Source organism: Somniosus microcephalus, chromosome 1, assembly GCF_052327205.1.
Source record: "Somniosus microcephalus isolate GS21.2 chromosome 1, FLI_Smic_1.0, whole genome shotgun sequence".
Classification (NCBI taxonomy): Eukaryota; Metazoa; Chordata; class Chondrichthyes; order Squaliformes; family Somniosidae; genus Somniosus; species Somniosus microcephalus.
The window spans coordinates 13,743,634-13,762,105 of NC_140987.1; the positions used below are offsets into that span (position 1 = coordinate 13,743,634).

An 18,472-nucleotide genomic window follows, 5' to 3' on the forward strand; every position below is an offset into this window, starting at 1 on the left:
CCAATGACTGTATTAAATAGATTCAGATGCGAACTCACTTTGGCCCGTTTGTTCTCCTCCTTCCCATATACCTGCCGCCTTGTGGTTTTTAACCTCCACCTGATCAGGCAGACAGGGATCTCAGTTTAACGCCTCATCCCAAAGATGGCACCTCTGACACTGCAGCTCTCTCTCAGTACCGTAGCAAAGTATCGGCTTGGATTATACTCTAAATTCTGGTGTGAGGCCAGATGTCACAAACTTCTGACTTGGGTGAAAGTGCTTCCTCAAAGTGCTACAACCCTTGCCTCGGAGTCAGAAGGTTCTGGATTCAAGTCCCACTCCAAAGATTTGAGCACATAATCCAGGCTGACACTCCCAGTGCAGTGCTGAGGGAGCGCTGCACTGTCGGAGGTGCAATCTTTCGGATGAGACATTAAACCGAGGCCCCGTTTGCTCTCTCAGGTGGATGTAAAAGATCCCATGGCACTATTTCAAAGAAGAGCAGGGGAGTTCTCCCCGGTGTCCTGGGGCCAATATTTATCCCTCAATCAACATCACTAAAACAGATTATCTGGTCATTATCACATTGCTGTTTGCGGGAGCTTGCTGTGCGCGAATTGGCTGCCGCGTTTCCCACATTACAACAGTGACTACACTTCAAAAATTACTTCATTGGCTGTAAAGCTCTTTGTGACGTCCGGTGGTCGTGAAAGGCGCTATAGAAATGTAAGTCTGTCTGTCTTTCTTTTCTCTCCTTTCCAATGACTATTAAATAGTTTCAGATGAGAACTCACTTTGGCCCGTTTGTTCTCCTCCTTCCCATATACCTGCCGCCTTGTGGTTTTTAACCTCCACCTGATCAGGCAGACAGGGATCTCAGTTTAACGCCTCATCCCAAAGATGGCACCTCTGACAATGCAGCTCTCTCTCAGTACCGTAGCTGTGGTAAACCACTGTTTGTATTCCACTGTGTACATGTCTGTACATGCCTCGGCTGACTCCTCCCACGAGTCCAGGTATAAAGGTGACTGCTCCACAGTCCCTCTGTATTCTGGACTGGTCGACCACTCGAGGCACACCTTCATTCTCTTGTTAATAAAAGCCTGTTAGTTACTCGCTTAACCTCAGTCTTTTGAGTGATTGATAGCGCATCAATTTTATTAACAAGATTTTTTATAATGGAGAAGATCCTCACACCAGCATGCCTGGACTTAGACCATCGGGAGGCGGACGCATCCACCAAGTTTGCTCACTGGCTTAAGTGCTTTGAAAAATTCCTGATCGCCTCCGCTGCAACGGTCAAATCGGATGAGGACAAACTCGGTCATCCAGGACGCGACCTCGTACACGGCTGCTCTCAAGCTCCTCAAGGACCAGTACACGCGCCCAGTGAACGAGGTGTACGCCAGGCACCTCCTGGGGAGTCGTAAACAACAACCTGGGGAATCGACCGAAGAATACCTTCAGGCACTGTCTGTGCTTGGCCGGGCCTGTGGTTGTAAGGATGTAAAGGCCGCCGTGTACACAGAGGAACTTATCCGGGACGCTTTTGTGGCGGGCCACAGGTCCAATTACACCCGACAGCGACTGTTGGAGCAGAGTGACCTCGACCTCAACAAGGCCTCTGAACTCGCACTATCATTGGACGCAGCCTACCGGGGCATGGATGCCTACTCCTCTGCACCGTGGACGCCGCGGGGAACGACAGCCTGGGACACGGTAGGACCGTCTCATAGCGCCGTGCCACCCCAGCCACATCCCAGCAACAGCCCAACTACCGCAGCAGTGTCCCAAGGCCAGAAATGCTACTTCTGTGGCCAGGCCAAACACCCTAGAGCGCGCTGCCCGGTGAAAAATGCGATCTGCTCGGGCTGCGGGAAGAAGGGACACTACGCCAGCGTCTGCAGGGCCAAAGCCACCCCGAACCCCAGCAGCGCCGCGTGTGGGCCGTGCGGGCCGCCATCTTGGGCCTCCCCAGCCATGTGCGAACCACCGGAACAGCAGCCATTTTGGACGCCTCCAGCCACATGGGGATCATGGACGCCGCCATCTTGGCCCCCAACACCGCCTCATCTGATACCCGCAACGACACACCGACCCCTACGCTGGCCTCCGTTACGCTGGACCAAGCGAGACCGCACCAACTGGCCCGGTCCACAATGGACATTAAGGTAAATGGTCACGAAACAATCTGCCTTTTTGACTCTGGGAGCACGGAGAGCTTCATCCACCCCGACACGGTGCGGCATTGCTCTCTCCCAGTCCTGCCTGCGCACCAGCGGATTTCTATGGCCTCCGAGTCCCAGTCGGCGGACATTGGCGGCTACTGCGTGGTGACACTCTTAGTAGACGGGACTGTGTACGATAATTTTAAACTTCTGGTCCTTCCTGCCCCACCTCTGCACTGCCGTTCTACTGGGGTTAGATTTTCAGTGCCACCTTAAAAGTGTTACGATGGCGTCAGTCCGCAGCCAGCAGCTTCCAAATTGCCCGCCGCGCACCAGGTGCAACCTCCCCACACTCAGAGTCACCCCCCCCCCCACTGTTTGCTAACCTCACCCCGACTGTAAGCCCATCGCCACAAAGAGCAGGCGATACAGTGCCGGGGACAGGGTTTTCATTAAAACCGAAGTGGAGCGGCTCCTGAAGGAGGGGATTATTGAGGGCAGCACCAGCCCCTGGCGAGCCCAGGTTGTGGTCGTTAAGACCGGCGAGAAGCAGCGCCTGGTCATCGACTACAGCCAGACAATAAACCGCTACACCCTGCTGGACGCTTACCCGCTCCCCCGCATAGCTGATATGGTCAGCCAGATCGCGCAGTACCGCGTCTTCTTGACCATTGACCTGAAACCAGCGTACCACCAGCTCCCTATCCGCCCTGAGGACCGCCAGTATACTGCCTTTGAGGCAAACGGCCACCTCTATCACTTCCTTAGGGTTCCCTTTGGCGTCACCAACGGGGTCTCCGTCTTCCAAAGGGAGATGGACCGGATGGTCGATCAAAATGCGTTGCAGGCCACTTTCCCATATCTGGACAATGTGACCATCTGTGGCCATGACTTGCAGGACCATGACGCAAACCTCGAAAAATTCCTCCGCACCGCCCAACTCCTGAACCTGACATATAACAAGGAGAAGTGCATATTCCGCACAACCCGCCTCGCCATCCTTGGCTGTGTTGTGGAACACGGAGTCATCGGTCCCGACCCCGACCGGATGCGTCCCCTTATGGAACTCCCACTGCCTCAAGGCCCTGAAGAGGTGCCTAGGGTTTTTCTCTTATTACGCCCAGTGGGTCCCCTACTATGTGGACAAGGCCCGGCCGCTGATCAAGTCCACCTTTTTCCCCTTGACGGCAGAGGCCCGCTTAGCCTTCCACCGTATCAAGGAAGACATTGCCAAAGCCACCATGTACGCAGTGGACGAATCCATCCCCTTCCAGGTGGAAAGCGACGCGTCCGACTTTGCCCTGGCCGCTACCCTTAATCAGGCGGGGAGACCTCCAGGGCCCGGAGACCAGACACTCCGCTGTTGAGAAGGAGGCCCAGGCTATTGTGGAGGCTGTGCGTCATTGGAGGCACTACCTGGCCGGAAAACGATTTACCCTGCTCACTGACCAGCGTTCAGTTGCTTTTATGTTTAATAACAAGCAGAGGGGCAAAATCAAAAACGACAAGATCTTGAGGTGGAGAATTGAACTTTCCACCTACAATTACGAGATCTTGTACCGGCCCGGGAAGCTCAATGAACCCCCGGATGCTCTATCGCGTGGCACCTGCGCCAGCGCGCAGATCGATAGACTGCGGGCCCTCCACAATGACCTCTGCCACCCGGGGGTCACCAGGTTCTTCCACTTCATCAAGGCCCGCAACCTGCCTTACTCCATTGAGGAGGTCAGGACCATGACCAGGAACTGCCAAGTCTGCGCTGAGTGCAAACCGCACTTTTATAGACTAGACAGGGCTCACCTGATAAAAGCCACTCGCCCCTTCGAGCGCCTGAGCGTTGATTTTAAAGGGCCTCTCCCCTCCTCCGACCGTAATGTGTACTTCCTCAACATTATTGATGAGTACTCCCGTTTCCCGTTCGCCATCCCCTGCCCGGACATGACCAGTGCCACGGTCATTAAATGTCTAAACGACCTCTTCACCCTGTTCGGTTTCCCCAGCTATATCCATAGCGACCGGGGCTCATCGTTTATGAGCGACGAACTCCGCCAGTACCTGCTCGCTAGGGGTATTGCCACAAGCAGGACCACCAGTTACAACCCCCGGGGGAACGGACAGGTGGAAAGAGAGAATGCGACAGTTTGGAAGGCCGCCCTGCTAGCCTTAAAGTCGAGGGGCCTTCCGACCTCCCGCTGGCAGGATGTGCTCCCCGATGCGCTCCACTCTATTCGGTCACTGCTCTGCACTGCCACTAACGCCACCCCTCATGAGAAAATGTTTGTCTTCCCAAGGAAGTCCACATCGGGGACATCGCTACCACCATGGCTGACGTCCCCAGGGCCAGTCCTACTGAGAAGACACGTGAGGACCCATAAAACGGACCCCCTGGTCGAGAGGGTCGACCTCCTCCACGCCAACCCCCAGTACGCTTACATTGCGTACCCGGACGGGCGGGAGGACACAGTCTCCATACGAGACCTCGCACCCTCGGGGGCCCCAGTAACCCACTACCCACTAGCACCCCCCCCCCCCCCCACGATCCAATATCCAACCCCAGCAGACGGCACGCCTGGGCCCCGCGACCCGCTCGACACCCACGAGGACTACACACCAGTGCGCGGGACTCGACGCCGGAAGCTTCACTACCCCTGCCGTCGCCACGTCGATCACAGCGGCAGACAAGACCTCCGGAGAGACTCCAATACACAAACTTTTAATACACTTCACCCCGCCGGACTCATTTTTAAACAAGGGGTGAATGTGGTAAACCACTGTTTGTATTCCACTGTGTACATGTCTGTACATGCCTCGGCTGACTCCTCCCACGAGTCCAGGTATAAAGGTGACTGCTCCACAGTCCCTCTGTATTCTGGACTGGTCGACCACTCGAGGCACACCTTCATTCTCTTGTTCGTAAAAGCCTGTTAGTTACTCGCTTAACCTCAGTCTTTTGAGTGATTGATAGCACATCAGTAGCAAAGTGTCGGCTTGGATTATACGCTAAGTTCTGGTGTGAGGCCAGATGTCACAAACTTCTGACTCGAGTGAAAGTGCTTCCTCAAAGTGCTACAACTCTTGCCTTGGAGTTTTAAGCCGAGATTTGAGCGCACAATCCAGGCTGGCACTCCAGTGCAGTGCCGAGGGAGTGCTGCACTGTCAGAGGTGCCATCTTTTGGATGAGCTTTAAAACCGTCCTGTCTGCCCTCGGGTGGATGTAAAAGATCCCATGGCACTATTTGGAAGAAGAGCAGGGGCGTTATCCCCAGTGTCCTGGCCAATATTTAGCCCTCAACCAATGTCACTGAGTAACCAGATTATCTGGTCATTTTTTTCATTGCTGTGTGTGGGACCTTGCTGTGCAAAGTACTTCATTGGCTGTAAAGCACTTTGGGAGGTGCTGAGATTGTGAAAGGCAAGTGTTGTGTTTTCATTCTTAGGCAGTCCCTTGGAACCGAGGATGACTTGAAATGAGTTCTCAGGTGACTGATTAGTCCAATGTGGGACTTACAGTCTCTGTCACAGGTGGGGCAGACAGTGGTTGAAGGGGCGGGTGGGTGGGGTGCTTGGGTTGACGTGCGCTCCTTGCGCTGCCTGCACTTGGCTTCCGCTTGCTCCCGGCGAAGAGACTCGAGGTGTTCGGCGCCTTCCTGGATGCTTCTCCTCCACTTTGTGCGGTCTTGGGCCAGGGATTCCCGGGTGTCGGTGGGGATGCTACACTTTTTCAAGGAGGCTTTGAGGGTGTCCTTGAAGTGTTTCCTCTGCCCACCTGGGGCTCTCTTGCCGTGCCGGAGCTCCGAGTAGAGCGCTTGTTTTGGGAGTCTTGTATCGGGCATGCGGACAATGTGACCCGTCCATCGGAGCTGATCGAGCGTGGTCAGAGCTTCGATGCTGGGGATGTTGGCCTGAGCAAGAACACTGACGGTGTGCCTATCCTGCCAATGGATTTGCAGGATCTTGCAGAGGCAGCATTGGTGGTACCTCTCCAGTGCTTTGAGGTGCCTGCTGTACATGGTCCATGTCTCTGAGGCATACAGCAGGACGGGTATCACTGCTGCTCTGTAGACCATGAGCTTAGTGCCGGGTTTGAGGTCCTGGTCTTCAAACGCTCTCTTCCTCAGGCGACCAAAGGCTGCACTGGCTCACTGAAGGCGGTGTTGGACTTCGTCGTCGATGTCTGCCCTTGTTGACAGTAGGCTCCCGAGGTATGGAAAGTGGTCCACGTTGTCCAAGGCCTTGGCGTGGATTTTGATAACCGGGGGGCAGTACTGTGTGGCGGGGGCAGGTCGGTAGAGGACCTTTGTCTTATGGATGTTTAGTGTAAGGCCCATGCTCTCGTACGCTTCAGTGAAGGTGTTGACGATGGTTTGGAGTTCGACCTCCGAGTGAGCGCAGACACAAGCGTCGTCTGCATACTGTAATTCGACGACAGAGGATGGGACGACCTTGGATCTGGACTGGAGGTGACGGAGGTTGAACAGTTTCCCGTTTGTTCTGTAAATTAGCTCCACTCCAGCGGGGAGCTTACTGAGGGTGAGATGGAGTATTGCAGCAAGGAAGATTGAGAAGAGCGTTGGTGCGATGACACAGCCTTGCTTGAGTGCAAGTCGCATTGAGTTTAAGCAGACTTTGGTAAGTGGCAGAAAAAGTCTTTTAAGTGCATTTACTGAATTTTAGTGAGTAAAAAAGTGAATTATTTGAAGTAAGTTAAATTTTTTAGAGTAAATTAAGCTGTTGGGGAGTTTAAACCAGAAGTAGAATCCGGGTATAAAAAGGGGCGGGCTTAGTGCGGTAGCGCTGAGTGCGGTCGCATTGAGTGCAAGTAAAGTTTGGTAAGTGGCAGAGTTCGGGCAAGTGGGAGGTGAGGGGGTGCTTTTTGCTCTGTTTTGCTTCCCTCTCTCAGGCTAATCCGACACTGCGGAAGCGGAGCAGCGAGACAATTCAACCGGACGGGTCCCCCAGACAGCATTCACGAGGGAGGCTGGTGATCAGCTGGTTGGTAGGTCCTCTTCCTTCTCTTCTATACCTTTAAGTTGGTAAGTCCTATTAAATAGTGGTGTAATATTATCATCTATATCAGGGCAGGGGGTCTTCATAACTAATAATAAGAAATTTAATTAATTACACAGATATGGGTGAACAGGTGATGTGTCACTATTGCGAAATGTGGGAGCTGGTGGACCCCATTGAGGCTCACGGTGATTACATTTGCGATAAGTGTTTGCTGCTAGAGGAACTCAAGCTCCATGTTAAAGAGCTTGAGACCGAGCTTCAGACACTGCGACACATCAGGGAGGGGGAGAAGTTCCTGGACTCTATGTTTCAGGAGGTGGTCACACCTATGAAATTAATTACTGCAGATGTAGTCCGTGGTCAGGGACAGGACGGTGTGACTATGAGTGAGGAAGGTACAGGGATCCAGGATGTAGTGTTGAAGGAGCCGCAGCCCTTGCTCTTGTCAAGCAGGATCGAGGTTCTTGCTCCCTGTGAGGGCGGGAGCGGGGACTGCAGGGAGGATGAGCAACCTGGCCACAGCACTGTGGTACAGGGGGCCATTCAAGTGGAGGGAGTAAAAAGAAATGTTGTAGTGGTAGGGGATAGTATCATTAGGGGGATAGATAGGGTTCTCTGCAGTCAAGAGCGGGAGTCCCGAAGGCTGTGTTGCCTGCCCGGTGCCAGGGTTAAGGAAATCTCTTCTGGGCTGGAAAGAAACTTGGAGGGGGAGGATCCAGTTGTCGTGGTCCATGTTGGTACAAACGACGTAGATAGGACAAGGAAGAAGGTTCTGTTAAAGGAGTATGAACAGCTAGGGGTCAAATTAAAAAACAGAACCTCAAGGGTAATAATCTCTGGACTCCACTTGGCCAGTGCTGGGACTAGAGTCCTGGCGAATCATATAACTAGGGCTGTAGAGAGGGCTTTAAACTAATTAGTGGGGGGGGAGGTTTCTAGAGAGCAAATAACAGAAATGACAATGGAGAAGGTCATAGACTTAGGTAGCAGTGGGGGAATTAAAAAGCATAACGTGTCAGGAAGGGGCAGAAGGTATGGAGTAAAAGGTAAGGTAGTAAAAGGGGAAAAAACAGGAACTAAGTGTCACAAAACATATTTGAAAGTTCTTTATCTGAATGCACGTAGCATTCGTAACAAAATGAATGCGTTAACGGCACAAATAACTACATATGGGTATGATCTTGTGGCCATTACAGAAACATGGCTGCAGGGTGACCATGACTGGGAATTAAACATACCAGGTTATTTAACAATCAGGAAGGACAGGCAGGAAGGGAGGGGAGGTGGGGTGGCTATGTTAATAAAGGAAGGAATCACTATAATACAGAGAAATGATATTGGGTCAAAGGAGCAGGATAGTGAAACAGTTTGGGTGGAGATAAGGAATAATAAGGGGAAAAAAACACTAGTGGGCGTAGTCTATAGGCCTCCGAACAGTTGCAACTCTGTTGGACGGAGTATTAATCAGGAAATAGTTGAGGCTTGTAATAAGGGAACAGCTATAATTATGGGGGATTTTAACTATCATATTAACTGGACAAATCAAATTGGGCAGAGCAGCCTTGAGGATGAGTTCATTGAGTGTATTAGGGATGGGTTTCTTGAGCAGTATGTAACTGAACCGACCAGGGGGCAAGCAACCTTAGATTTGGTCCTGTGTAACGAGACAGGATTAATTAAAAATGTCCTAGTAAAGGATCCCCTTGGAATGAGTGACCATAACATGGTTGAATTCCATATTCAAGTGGAGGGTGAGAAGGTTGGATCTCAAACAAGCGTGCTGAGCTTGAATAAAGGAGACTATGAAGGTATGAGAGCGGAATTGATTAGAGTGGACTGGGAAAATAGATTAAAGGGTAAGACGGTACATGATCAGTGGTGTACATTTTAAGGAGTTATTGTACAACTTCCAAAAAATATATATTCCACTGAGGAAAAATGGGTGTAAAAGAAAAGATAGCCATCCGTGGCTAAATAAAGTAATTAAGGATAGTATCCGACTAAAAACAAGGGCATATAAGGTAGCCAAATCTAGTGGGAGGATAGAAGATTGGGAAGTCTTTAAAAGACAGCAAAAAATAACTAAAAGATTGATTAAGAAAGGGAAGATAGATTATGAAAGTAAATTAGCAAAAAATATAAAAAGAGATAGGAAAAGTTGCTATAGTTATATAAAAAGAAAAAGGGTGGCTAAAGTAAATGTTGGTCCCTTAGAGGATGAGACCGGGAAATTAATGGTGGGAAACACGGAGATGGCAGAAACGCTGAACAAATATTTTGTATCAGTCTTTACGGTAGAGGACACTAAGAATATCCCAACACTGGACAAACAGGGGGCTCTAGGGGGAGAGGAGCTAAATACGATTAAAATCACTAAGGAAGTGGTACTTGGTAAAATAATGGGACTCAAGCCGGATAAATCCCCTGGACCTGATGGCTTACATCCTAGGGTCTTGAGGGAAGTGGCGGTAGGGATTGTGGATGCATTGGTAATAATTTTCCAAAACTCCCTGGACTCAGCAAAGGTCCCGGCAGATTGGAAAACTGCTAATGTAACACTCTTATTTAAAAAGGGTAGTAGGCAGAAGGCTGGAAACTACAGACCTGTTAGCCTAACATCTGTGGTTGGTAAAATGTTGGAGTCCATTATTAAGGAGACAGTAACGGGACATTTGGATAAACATAATTTAATAGGACAAAGTCAGCATGGTTTTATGAAGGGGAAGTCATGTTTGACAAATTTGCTTGAGTTCTTTGAGGAAGTAACATACAGGGTGGATAAAGGAGAACCAGTGGACGTAGTGTATTTAGACTTCCAAAAGGCATTTGACAAGGTGCCACACAAAAGATTATTGCTCAAGATAAAAAAATCACGGGATTGGGGGTAATATTCTGGCATGGATAGAGGATTGGCTATCCAACAGAAGGCAGAGAGTTGGGATAAATGGTTCATTCTCAGACTGGCAATCAGTAACTAGTGGTGTTCCGCAGGGGTCAGTGCTAGGTCCCCAACTCTTTACAATCTATATTAACGATTTGGAGGAGGGGACCGAGTGTAACATATCAAAGTTTGCAGATGATACAAAGATGGGAGGGAAAGTAGTGAGTGAGGAGGACATAAAAAACCTGCAAAGTGACATAGACAGGCTAAGTAAGTGGGCAGAGATTTGGCAGATGGAATACAATACTGGAAAGTGTGAGGTTATGCACTTTGGCAGGAAAAATCATAGAGCAAGTTATTATCTTAATGGCAAGAAACTGGAAAGTACTGTAGTACAAAGGGATCTGGGGGTCCTGGTGCACGAAACTCAAAAAGTTAGTATGCAGGTGCAGCAAGTGACCAAGAAGGCCAATGGAATGTTGGCTTTTATTGCTAGGGGGATGGAATATAAAAACAGGGAGGCATTGCTGCAGTTATGCAAGGTATTGGTGAGACCGCACCTGGAATACTGCACAGTTTTGGTGTCCACACTTAAGAAAAGACATACAGTACTTGGTCTCGAGTCAGTGCAAAGAAGGTTCACTAGGTTAATCCCGGGGATGAGGGGGTGGTCGTATGAGGAGAGATTGAGTAGATTGGGACTCTACTCATTGGAGTTCAGAAGAATGAGAGGCGATCTTATTGAAACATATAAGATTGTGAAGGGGCTTGATCGGGTGGATGCGGTGAGGATGTTCCCAATGAAGGGTGAAACTAGAACTAGGGGGCATAATCTTAGAATAAGGAGCTGCTCTTTCAAAACTGAGATGAGGAGAAACTTCTTCACTCAGAGGGTGGTAGATTTGTGGAATTTGCTGCCCCAGAAAGCTGTGGAAGCTACATCATTAAATAAATTTAAAACAGAAATAGATAGTTTCCTAGAAGTAAAGGGAATTAAGGGTTACGGGGAGCGGGCAGGAAATTGGACATGAGTCTAGGTTCGGAATGGTCATGGCCCTGTGGGTAGTGGAGCGGGCCCAGGGGCCATGTAGCCTGGTTCTGCTCCTACTGTGGTAAACCACTGTTGTTCACTTCACTGTTGTTCACTCTTGCCCATTGTTGTACCTGTCTGTGCATGCCTCAGCTGGCTCCGCCCCTGGCTCCACCCATATGCCCTGGTATAAAGGCGGCTGCTCTGCAGTCCCCCAGGCATTCAGGACCGGTCGACCACTAGAGGCATGCCTTCGTTCTTTAGCTAATAAAAGCCTGTTTGTTACTCACTTAACTTCCAGTCTTTCGCAGTAATTGATAGCGCATCAATTTTATTAGCTAAATTTTTTTCCGATGGAGCAAATCCTCAAACCAGCACGCCTGGAACTAGACCCTCAAGAGGCGGATGCATCTACCAAGTTCGCACACTGGCTGCGATGCTTTGAACTTTTCCTAGAAGCCTCCGTCGATTCTGTTCAAAACGATGGCGTCAAACTAAAAATTCTGACCTCCAAGGTGAACCACCAAGCTTATTCGCTCATCCAAGATGCGACTACCTATGAGGGTGCCCTCCACCTTCTTAAAGAACAGTACGCACGCCCGGTAAATGAAGTTTACGCCAGACACCTCCTGGGGTCCCGCAAACAGCAACCCGGGGAATCGATGGAGGTATACCTACGGGCGCCGAAGGTGCTCGGCCGGGCCTGCAAATGTAAAGAGGTGTCGGTCGCGGTGTACACGGAGGAACTTGTCCGGGACGCCTTTGTCGCGGGCCTCAGGTCCAACTACACCCGGCAGAGACTGTTAGAGCAGGGCGAACTCGACCTGAAGAAGGCCACGGCCCTCGCACTTTCGCTAGACGTGGCCCAACGGAATATGGACGCCTACTCACCTGACCGCACGGCCGCATCGTGGATGGCGCGAGCGCCGCCATCCTGGGACACGGTAGGACCGCCACCCGGCACCGCGCCACCCCCGCCACATCCCGCCAACGGCCCAACTTCTGCAGCGATGTCCCGGGGCCCGAAGTGTTACTTCTGTGGCCAAGCCAAACACCCCAGAGCGCGCTGCCCGGCGAAAAACGCTACCTGCTCTGGTTGTGGGAAGAAAGGGCACTACGCCAGCGTCTGCAAGGCTAAACCTACCCCAAACTCCAGCAGTGCCGAGTGGGCCGCCATCTTGGACGCCATCTTGGACGCCTCCAGCCACGTGTGGATCATGGGCGCCGCCATCTTGGACGCCCTCGACCATGTGTGATCCGTTCCGGCCGCCATTTTTGCAACGGGCCCCCGACTCACCCACCGCCTCACCTGATGACTACAGCGACGCGCCTGACCCTACGCTGGCCTCCGTTACACTGGACCAGTCTAGACCTCACCAACTAGCCAGGTCCATGATGGACATAAAGGTAAACGGCCGCGCCACGACCTGTCTTTTCGACTGCGGGAGCACAGAGAGCTTTATCCACCCCGACATGGTGCGGCGTTACTCTCTCCCGGTCCTGCCAGCGCGCCACCGGGTCTCTATGGCCTCCAAGTCCCATTCAGCGGACGTCGGCGGCTACTGCATGGTGACCCTTTCGGTGAGGGGCACAGAGTACAGAAACTTTAAACTGCTTGTCCTACCCGATCTCTGCGCTGCCGTTCTACTGGGGTTGGATTTTCAGTGCCACCTTAAGAGTGTCACGATGGCGTACGGTGGACCCCTTCCCCCACTCACAGTCTGCAACCAGCAGTTTTCAAATTGCCCGCCGCGCACCTTTTGCAGCCTCTCCACGCTTAAAGTCACCCCCCCCCCCCGTTGTTCGCCAACCTCGCCCCAGACTGTAAACCAATCGCCACCAAAAGCAGGCGATACAGCGCTGGTGACAGAGTTTTTATTAAATCTGAGGTGGAGCGGCTCCTGAAGGAGGGGATTATCGAAGCTAGCACCAGCCCCTGGCGAGCCCAGGTTGTAGTCGTCAAGACCGGCGAGAAGCAGCGCCTGGTCATTGACTACAGCCAAACAATAAATCGATATACCCAACTGGACGCATACCCCCTCCCCCGCATATCTGATATGGTCAATCAGATCGCGCAATACCGCGTATTCTCCATTATTGACCTTAAGTCAGCATATCACCAACTCCCTATCCGCTATGAGGACCGCCAGTATACTGCCTTCGAGGCAAACAGCCGCCTCTACCACTTCCTTCGGGTCCCCTTCGGCGTCACCAATGGGGTCTCCGTTTTCCAAAGGGAGATGGACCGGATGGTTGACCAAAATGCGTTGCAGGCCACTTTTCCCTACCTGGACAATGTGACCATCTGCGGCCATGACCTGCAGGACCATGACGCCAACCTCGACAAATTCCTCCGCACTGCCCAACTCCTAAACCTTACGTATAACAAGGAGAAGTGCATATTCCGCACGAACCGCCTCGCTATCCTTGGCTGTGTTGTGGAACACGGAGTCATCGGCCCCGACCCCGACCGCATGCGTCCTCTTATGGACCTTCCCCTGCCTCAAGGCCCTGAAGAGATGCCTGGGGTTTTTCTCCTACTACGCCCAGTGGGTCCCTAATTATGCGGACAAAGCCCGTCCACTTATCAAGTCCACCTCTTTTCCCCTGGCGGCAGAGGCCGGCTTAGCCTTCCACCGTATCAAAGAGGACATCGCTAAAGCCACCATGCACGTGGTGGATGAGTCCATCCCCTTCCAGGTGGAGAGCGATGCGTCCGACTTTGCCCTGGCCGCTACCCTTAACCAGGCGGGAAGGCCCGTGGCCTTCTTTTCACGAACCCTCCAAGGCTCCGAAATCAGACACTCCTCTGTCGAAAAGGAGGCCCAGGCCATTGTGGAAGCTGTGAGACATTGGAGGCATTACCTGACCGGAAAACGATTCACCCTACTCACTGACCAGCGTTCAGTTGCTTTTATGTTTAATAACAAGCAGAGGGGCAAAATCAAAAATGACAAGATTTTGAGGTGGAGAATTGAACTTTCCACCTACAATTACAATATCTTGTACCGGCCCGGGGAACTCAATGAGCCCCCGGATGCTCCATCGTGTAGCACCTGCGCCAACGCGCAGGTCGATAGACTGCGGGCCCTCCACAATGACCTCTGCCACCCGGGGGTCACCAGGTTCTTCCACTTCATCAAGGCCCGCAACCTGCCTTACTCCATTGAGGAGGTCAGGACCATGACCAGGAACTGCCAAGTCTGCGCTGAGTGCAAACCGCACTTTTATAGACCAGACAGGGCTCACCTGATAAAAGCCACTCGCCCCTTCGAGCGCCTGAGCGTTGATTTTAAAGGGCCTCTCCCCTCCTCTGACCGCAATGTGTACTTCCTCAACATTATTGATGAGTACTCCCGTTTCCCGTTCGCCATCCCCTGCCCGGACATGACCAGTGCCACGGTAATTAAATGTCTGAACGACCTCTTCACCCTGTTCGGTTTCCCCAGCTATATCCATAGCGACTGGGGCTCATCGTTTATGAGCGACGAACTCCGTCAGTACCTGCTCGCTAGGGGTATTGCCACAAGCAGGACCACCAGTTACAACCCCCGGGGGAACGGACAGGTGGAAAGAGAGAATGCGACAGTTTGGAAGGCCGCCCTGCTAGCCTTAAAGTCGAGGGGCCTTCCGACCTCCCGCTGGCAGGATGTGCTCCCCGATGCGCTCCACTCTATTCGGTCACTGCTCTGCACTGCCACTAACGCCACCCCTCATGAGAAAATGTTTGTCTTCCCAAGGAAGTCCACATCGGGGACATCGCTACCACCATGGCTGACGTCCCCAGGGCCGGTCCTACTGAGAAGACACGTGAGGACCCATAAAACGGACCCCCTGGTCGAGAGGGTCGACCTCCTCCACGCCAACCCCCAGTACGCTTACATTGCGTACCCGGACGGGCGGGAGGACACAGTCTCCATACAAGACCTCGCACCCTCGGGGGTCCCTGAAACCAACATCACCGCTACCCACAATGTACCGGCGGCAACGGACCCATACCTAACCCCTGTAGATGGCACGCCGTGGCCCCGTGACCCGCCATTGATCACCAACCAACCCAACACCCAGGAGGACGACACGCCAGTGCGCCGGCCCACGCGGGACTCGGCGTCGGAAGCTGCACCACCTCTGCCGTCGCCACGACGATCACGACGGCATACAAGACCCCCAGAAAGACTCAATTATACGAACTTTTAATACACTTCACCCCGTCGGACTCATTTTAAGCAAGGGGTGAATGTGGTAAACCACTGTTGTTCACTTCACTGTTGTTCACTTCACTGTTGTTCACTCTTGCCCATTGTTGTACCTGTCTGTGCATGCCTCAGCTGGCTCCGCCCCGGCTCCACCCATATGCCCTGGTATAAAGACGGCTGCTCTGCAGTCCCCCAGGCATTCAGGACCGGTCGACCACTAGAGGCATGCCTTTGTTCTTTAGCTAATAAAAGCCTGTTTGTTACTCACTTAACTTCCAGTCTTTCACAGTAATTGATAGCGCATCACCTACTTCTTGTGTTCTAATTCTGTGTTAGATTTCAGGAGATGGTTTTATTCCTGTTCCTGGCTGGGGTGGAGATCGCCTTTACAGAAGGTAAGTACTGTAGAAAATATAGGGACAGAGTGATCTCCTGGACGAGTTTCGATCGCCTACATGGGTTGGAGAGGAATTTCCCAGATTTTTTTCTCCCAAATTGGTCATTGGGTTTTTTATCTGGTTTTTTGCCTCTCCCGGGAGATCACATGGGTTCGGGTGGGATGGAGAGTGATAGAAGATTTGAGGTTAGGATCAGATCAGCCATGATCTTATTGAATGGTGGAATGGGCTCGAGGGGCCGATTGGCCTACTCCTGCTCCTAGTTCTTATGTTCTTATGACCCCGGTTCGTTCATGAATTGGGTCTGTGGTGGAACCATTGGTCAGGATCACGGCTTGCATGTCGTCATGAAGCAGGCGGAGGATGGTGACAAACTTTTGAGGGCAGCCGAATTTGAGGAGGACACTCCATAATCCCTCATGGTTGACAGTGTCGAAGGCCTTTGTGAGATCAAAGAAGGCCATGTACAGCGGTTGGTGCTGTTCCCTGCATTTCTCTTGTAATTAACATGCGGTCAAGATCATGTCCATTGTGCCCCTTAGTGGGCGGAATCCGCATTGCGACTCTGGGAGGAGCTCTTCGGCCACTGGGAGAAGGCGATTGAGGAGGATTCTTGCGATGACTTTCCTTGTGGCAGACAGCAGGGAAACTCCTCTGTAATTACCGCAATCGGACTTGTCACCTTTCTTGAAGATGGTCACAATTAAGGCATCTCTGAGATCCCCTGGCATGCTCTCCTCCTTCCAGATAAGAGAAATGAGTTAATGAATTCGTGCCAGTAGTGCTTCTCCGCCATGCTTTAGTGCCTCGGTGGGGATTCCATCTGCTCCTGAGGCCTTGTTGTTCTTCAGTTATCGGATGGCCTTTTCAACCTCATGCTGGGCTGGGGTTGTGCTGAGATGGTGGCGGGTAGCATACTGCGGGATGGAGTTGAGGACACTCGCGTCGAAGACAGGGTCGCGGTTAAGGAGATCTACGAAGTGCTCCTTCCAGCGGGCACTGACTGCCTCTCTGTCCTTGATGAGTACCTCTTGGCCCGCAGTGGGGTAGGGCCTTGGGTGCTTGGGCCGTAGATGGTCTTGACTGTGCTAAAGAATCCACACACGTCGTGGTTGTCAGCTAGCTGCTGGATCTGCTGCGTTTTCTCCACCCACCAACTGTTCTTTAGGTCGCGAGTTTTTTGTTGGACCTCGGCCTTCAGGCGTCTGTAGAGCTGCTTTCTTGCTCTCGAGTTCTGTTGCTGTTTCCAGATCAGGAATGCCTTGCGCTTGCGGCTTACATGTGTTTTCACGTACATGTAATAATCACTGATATCTGTATTGGCCTGTCAAATACTTCAAAAGATGCACCTGTATCGGGTTATTTAAAAGAACCAGAATCCTGATGTGCTGTGTGTTGGCCAGTTTCCACTGGGGCACATTGGAAGCAGGCAGCTTCTCTGTCCCTGGGCCGGGGAGGAGGAAAATGATCAGGGTCTTTGTTCCTGATGGCTATCCAAGGCTTCCTTTCTCCAATCACCAGCACTCTGCTGGAAATGCACACCTCCGGACTTTGGGAGTGGACAAGGTGGCATCACAGCTCGACCCGATGCTGCCTGACTTCCCACAGGAGTTGCTGCATGGCGTTCAGGCGCGAGAACCATGCCTGCTTTGTTTTTGTTCATTAACTCAGAGAGACTGAAGCCAATTATAACTCTCCTATCACTGCCCCGGTTGCAAAATATTTAACAGTACGAGTATGAACCCTTTGGTGAATATAGACAGTGGGTGGTTCTTTGGTGGGCAATGTAATAATGCCATTTCCCAAAGTCACACTCCTCCCTTTTTCTCTTTCAGCAGCGGAAACTCTTGCGCTCTCCTGTGGCACTCAGTGAAACATTAACGGACATAATGCCTGGTTGGTGTCAGTTAATGTTCCCAGATGGATCCTCCCAGTTGGTACAAATGCATTCTGCTGGAACGCATGAGGGGTAAGAGCCAGTGCATCGGTATATTCTCTGTGTGTCTTTGTGTTTTTTTCTCTCTCGTTTTCTCTCTCTCTCTTTTTCTTTCTTTCTCTCTCTCTCTCGTTCATTCTTTCTCTCTCTCTCTCTCTCTCTCTCTCTCCCCCTCTCTCGTTCTCTCTCTCCCCCTCTCTCGTTCTCTCTCTCCCCCTCTCTCGTTCTCTCTCTCCCCCTCTCTCGTTCTCTCTCTCCCCCTCTCTCGTTCTCTCTCTCTCCCCCTCTCTCGTTCTCTCTCTCCCCCTCTCTCGTTCTCTCTCTCCCCCTCTCTCGTTCTCTCTCTCCCCCTCTCTCGTTCTCTCTCTCCCCCTCTCTCGTTCTCTCTCTCCCCCTCTCTCGTTCTCTCTCTCCCCCTCTCTCGTTCTCTCTCTCCCCCTCTCTCGTTCTCTCTCTCCCCCTCTCTCGTTCTCTCTCTCCCCCTCTCTCGTTCTCTCTCTCCCCCTCTCTCGTTCTCTCTCTCCCCCTCTCTCGTTCTCTCTCTCCCCCTCTATCGTTCTCTCTCTCCCCCTCTCTCGTTCTCTCTCTCCCCCTCTCTCGTTCTCTCTCTCCCCCTCTCTCGTTCTCTCTCTCCCCCTCTCTCGTTCTCTCTCTCCCCCCCTCTCGTTCTCTCTCTCCCCCTCTCTCGTTCTCTCTCTCCCCCTCTCTCGTTCTCTCTCTCCCTCTCTCTCTCCCTCTCTCTCGTTCTCTCTCTCCCCCTCTCTCGTTCTCTCTCTCCCCTCTCTCGTTCTCTCTCTCCCCCTCTCTCGTTCTCTCTCTCCCCCTCTCTCGTTCTCTCTCTCCCCCTCTCTCGTTCTCTCTCCCCCTCTCT

At 52.0% G+C, this 18,472-nt stretch overlaps 1 protein-coding gene across 1 annotated transcript in view; it reads left to right on the plus strand.

Annotated features, from left to right (window-relative positions):
* Positions 1-18,472, plus strand: part of c1h5orf34 (chromosome 1 C5orf34 homolog) — a 104,771-nt gene that overhangs the window by 67,396 nt on the left and 18,903 nt on the right. The window contains exon 10 of the mRNA XM_085967686.1: positions 17,501-17,634. Coding sequence (XP_085823812.1) covers positions 17,501-17,634 — 134 coding nt within the window. The remainder of the gene's footprint in view (positions 1-17,500; positions 17,635-18,472) is intronic.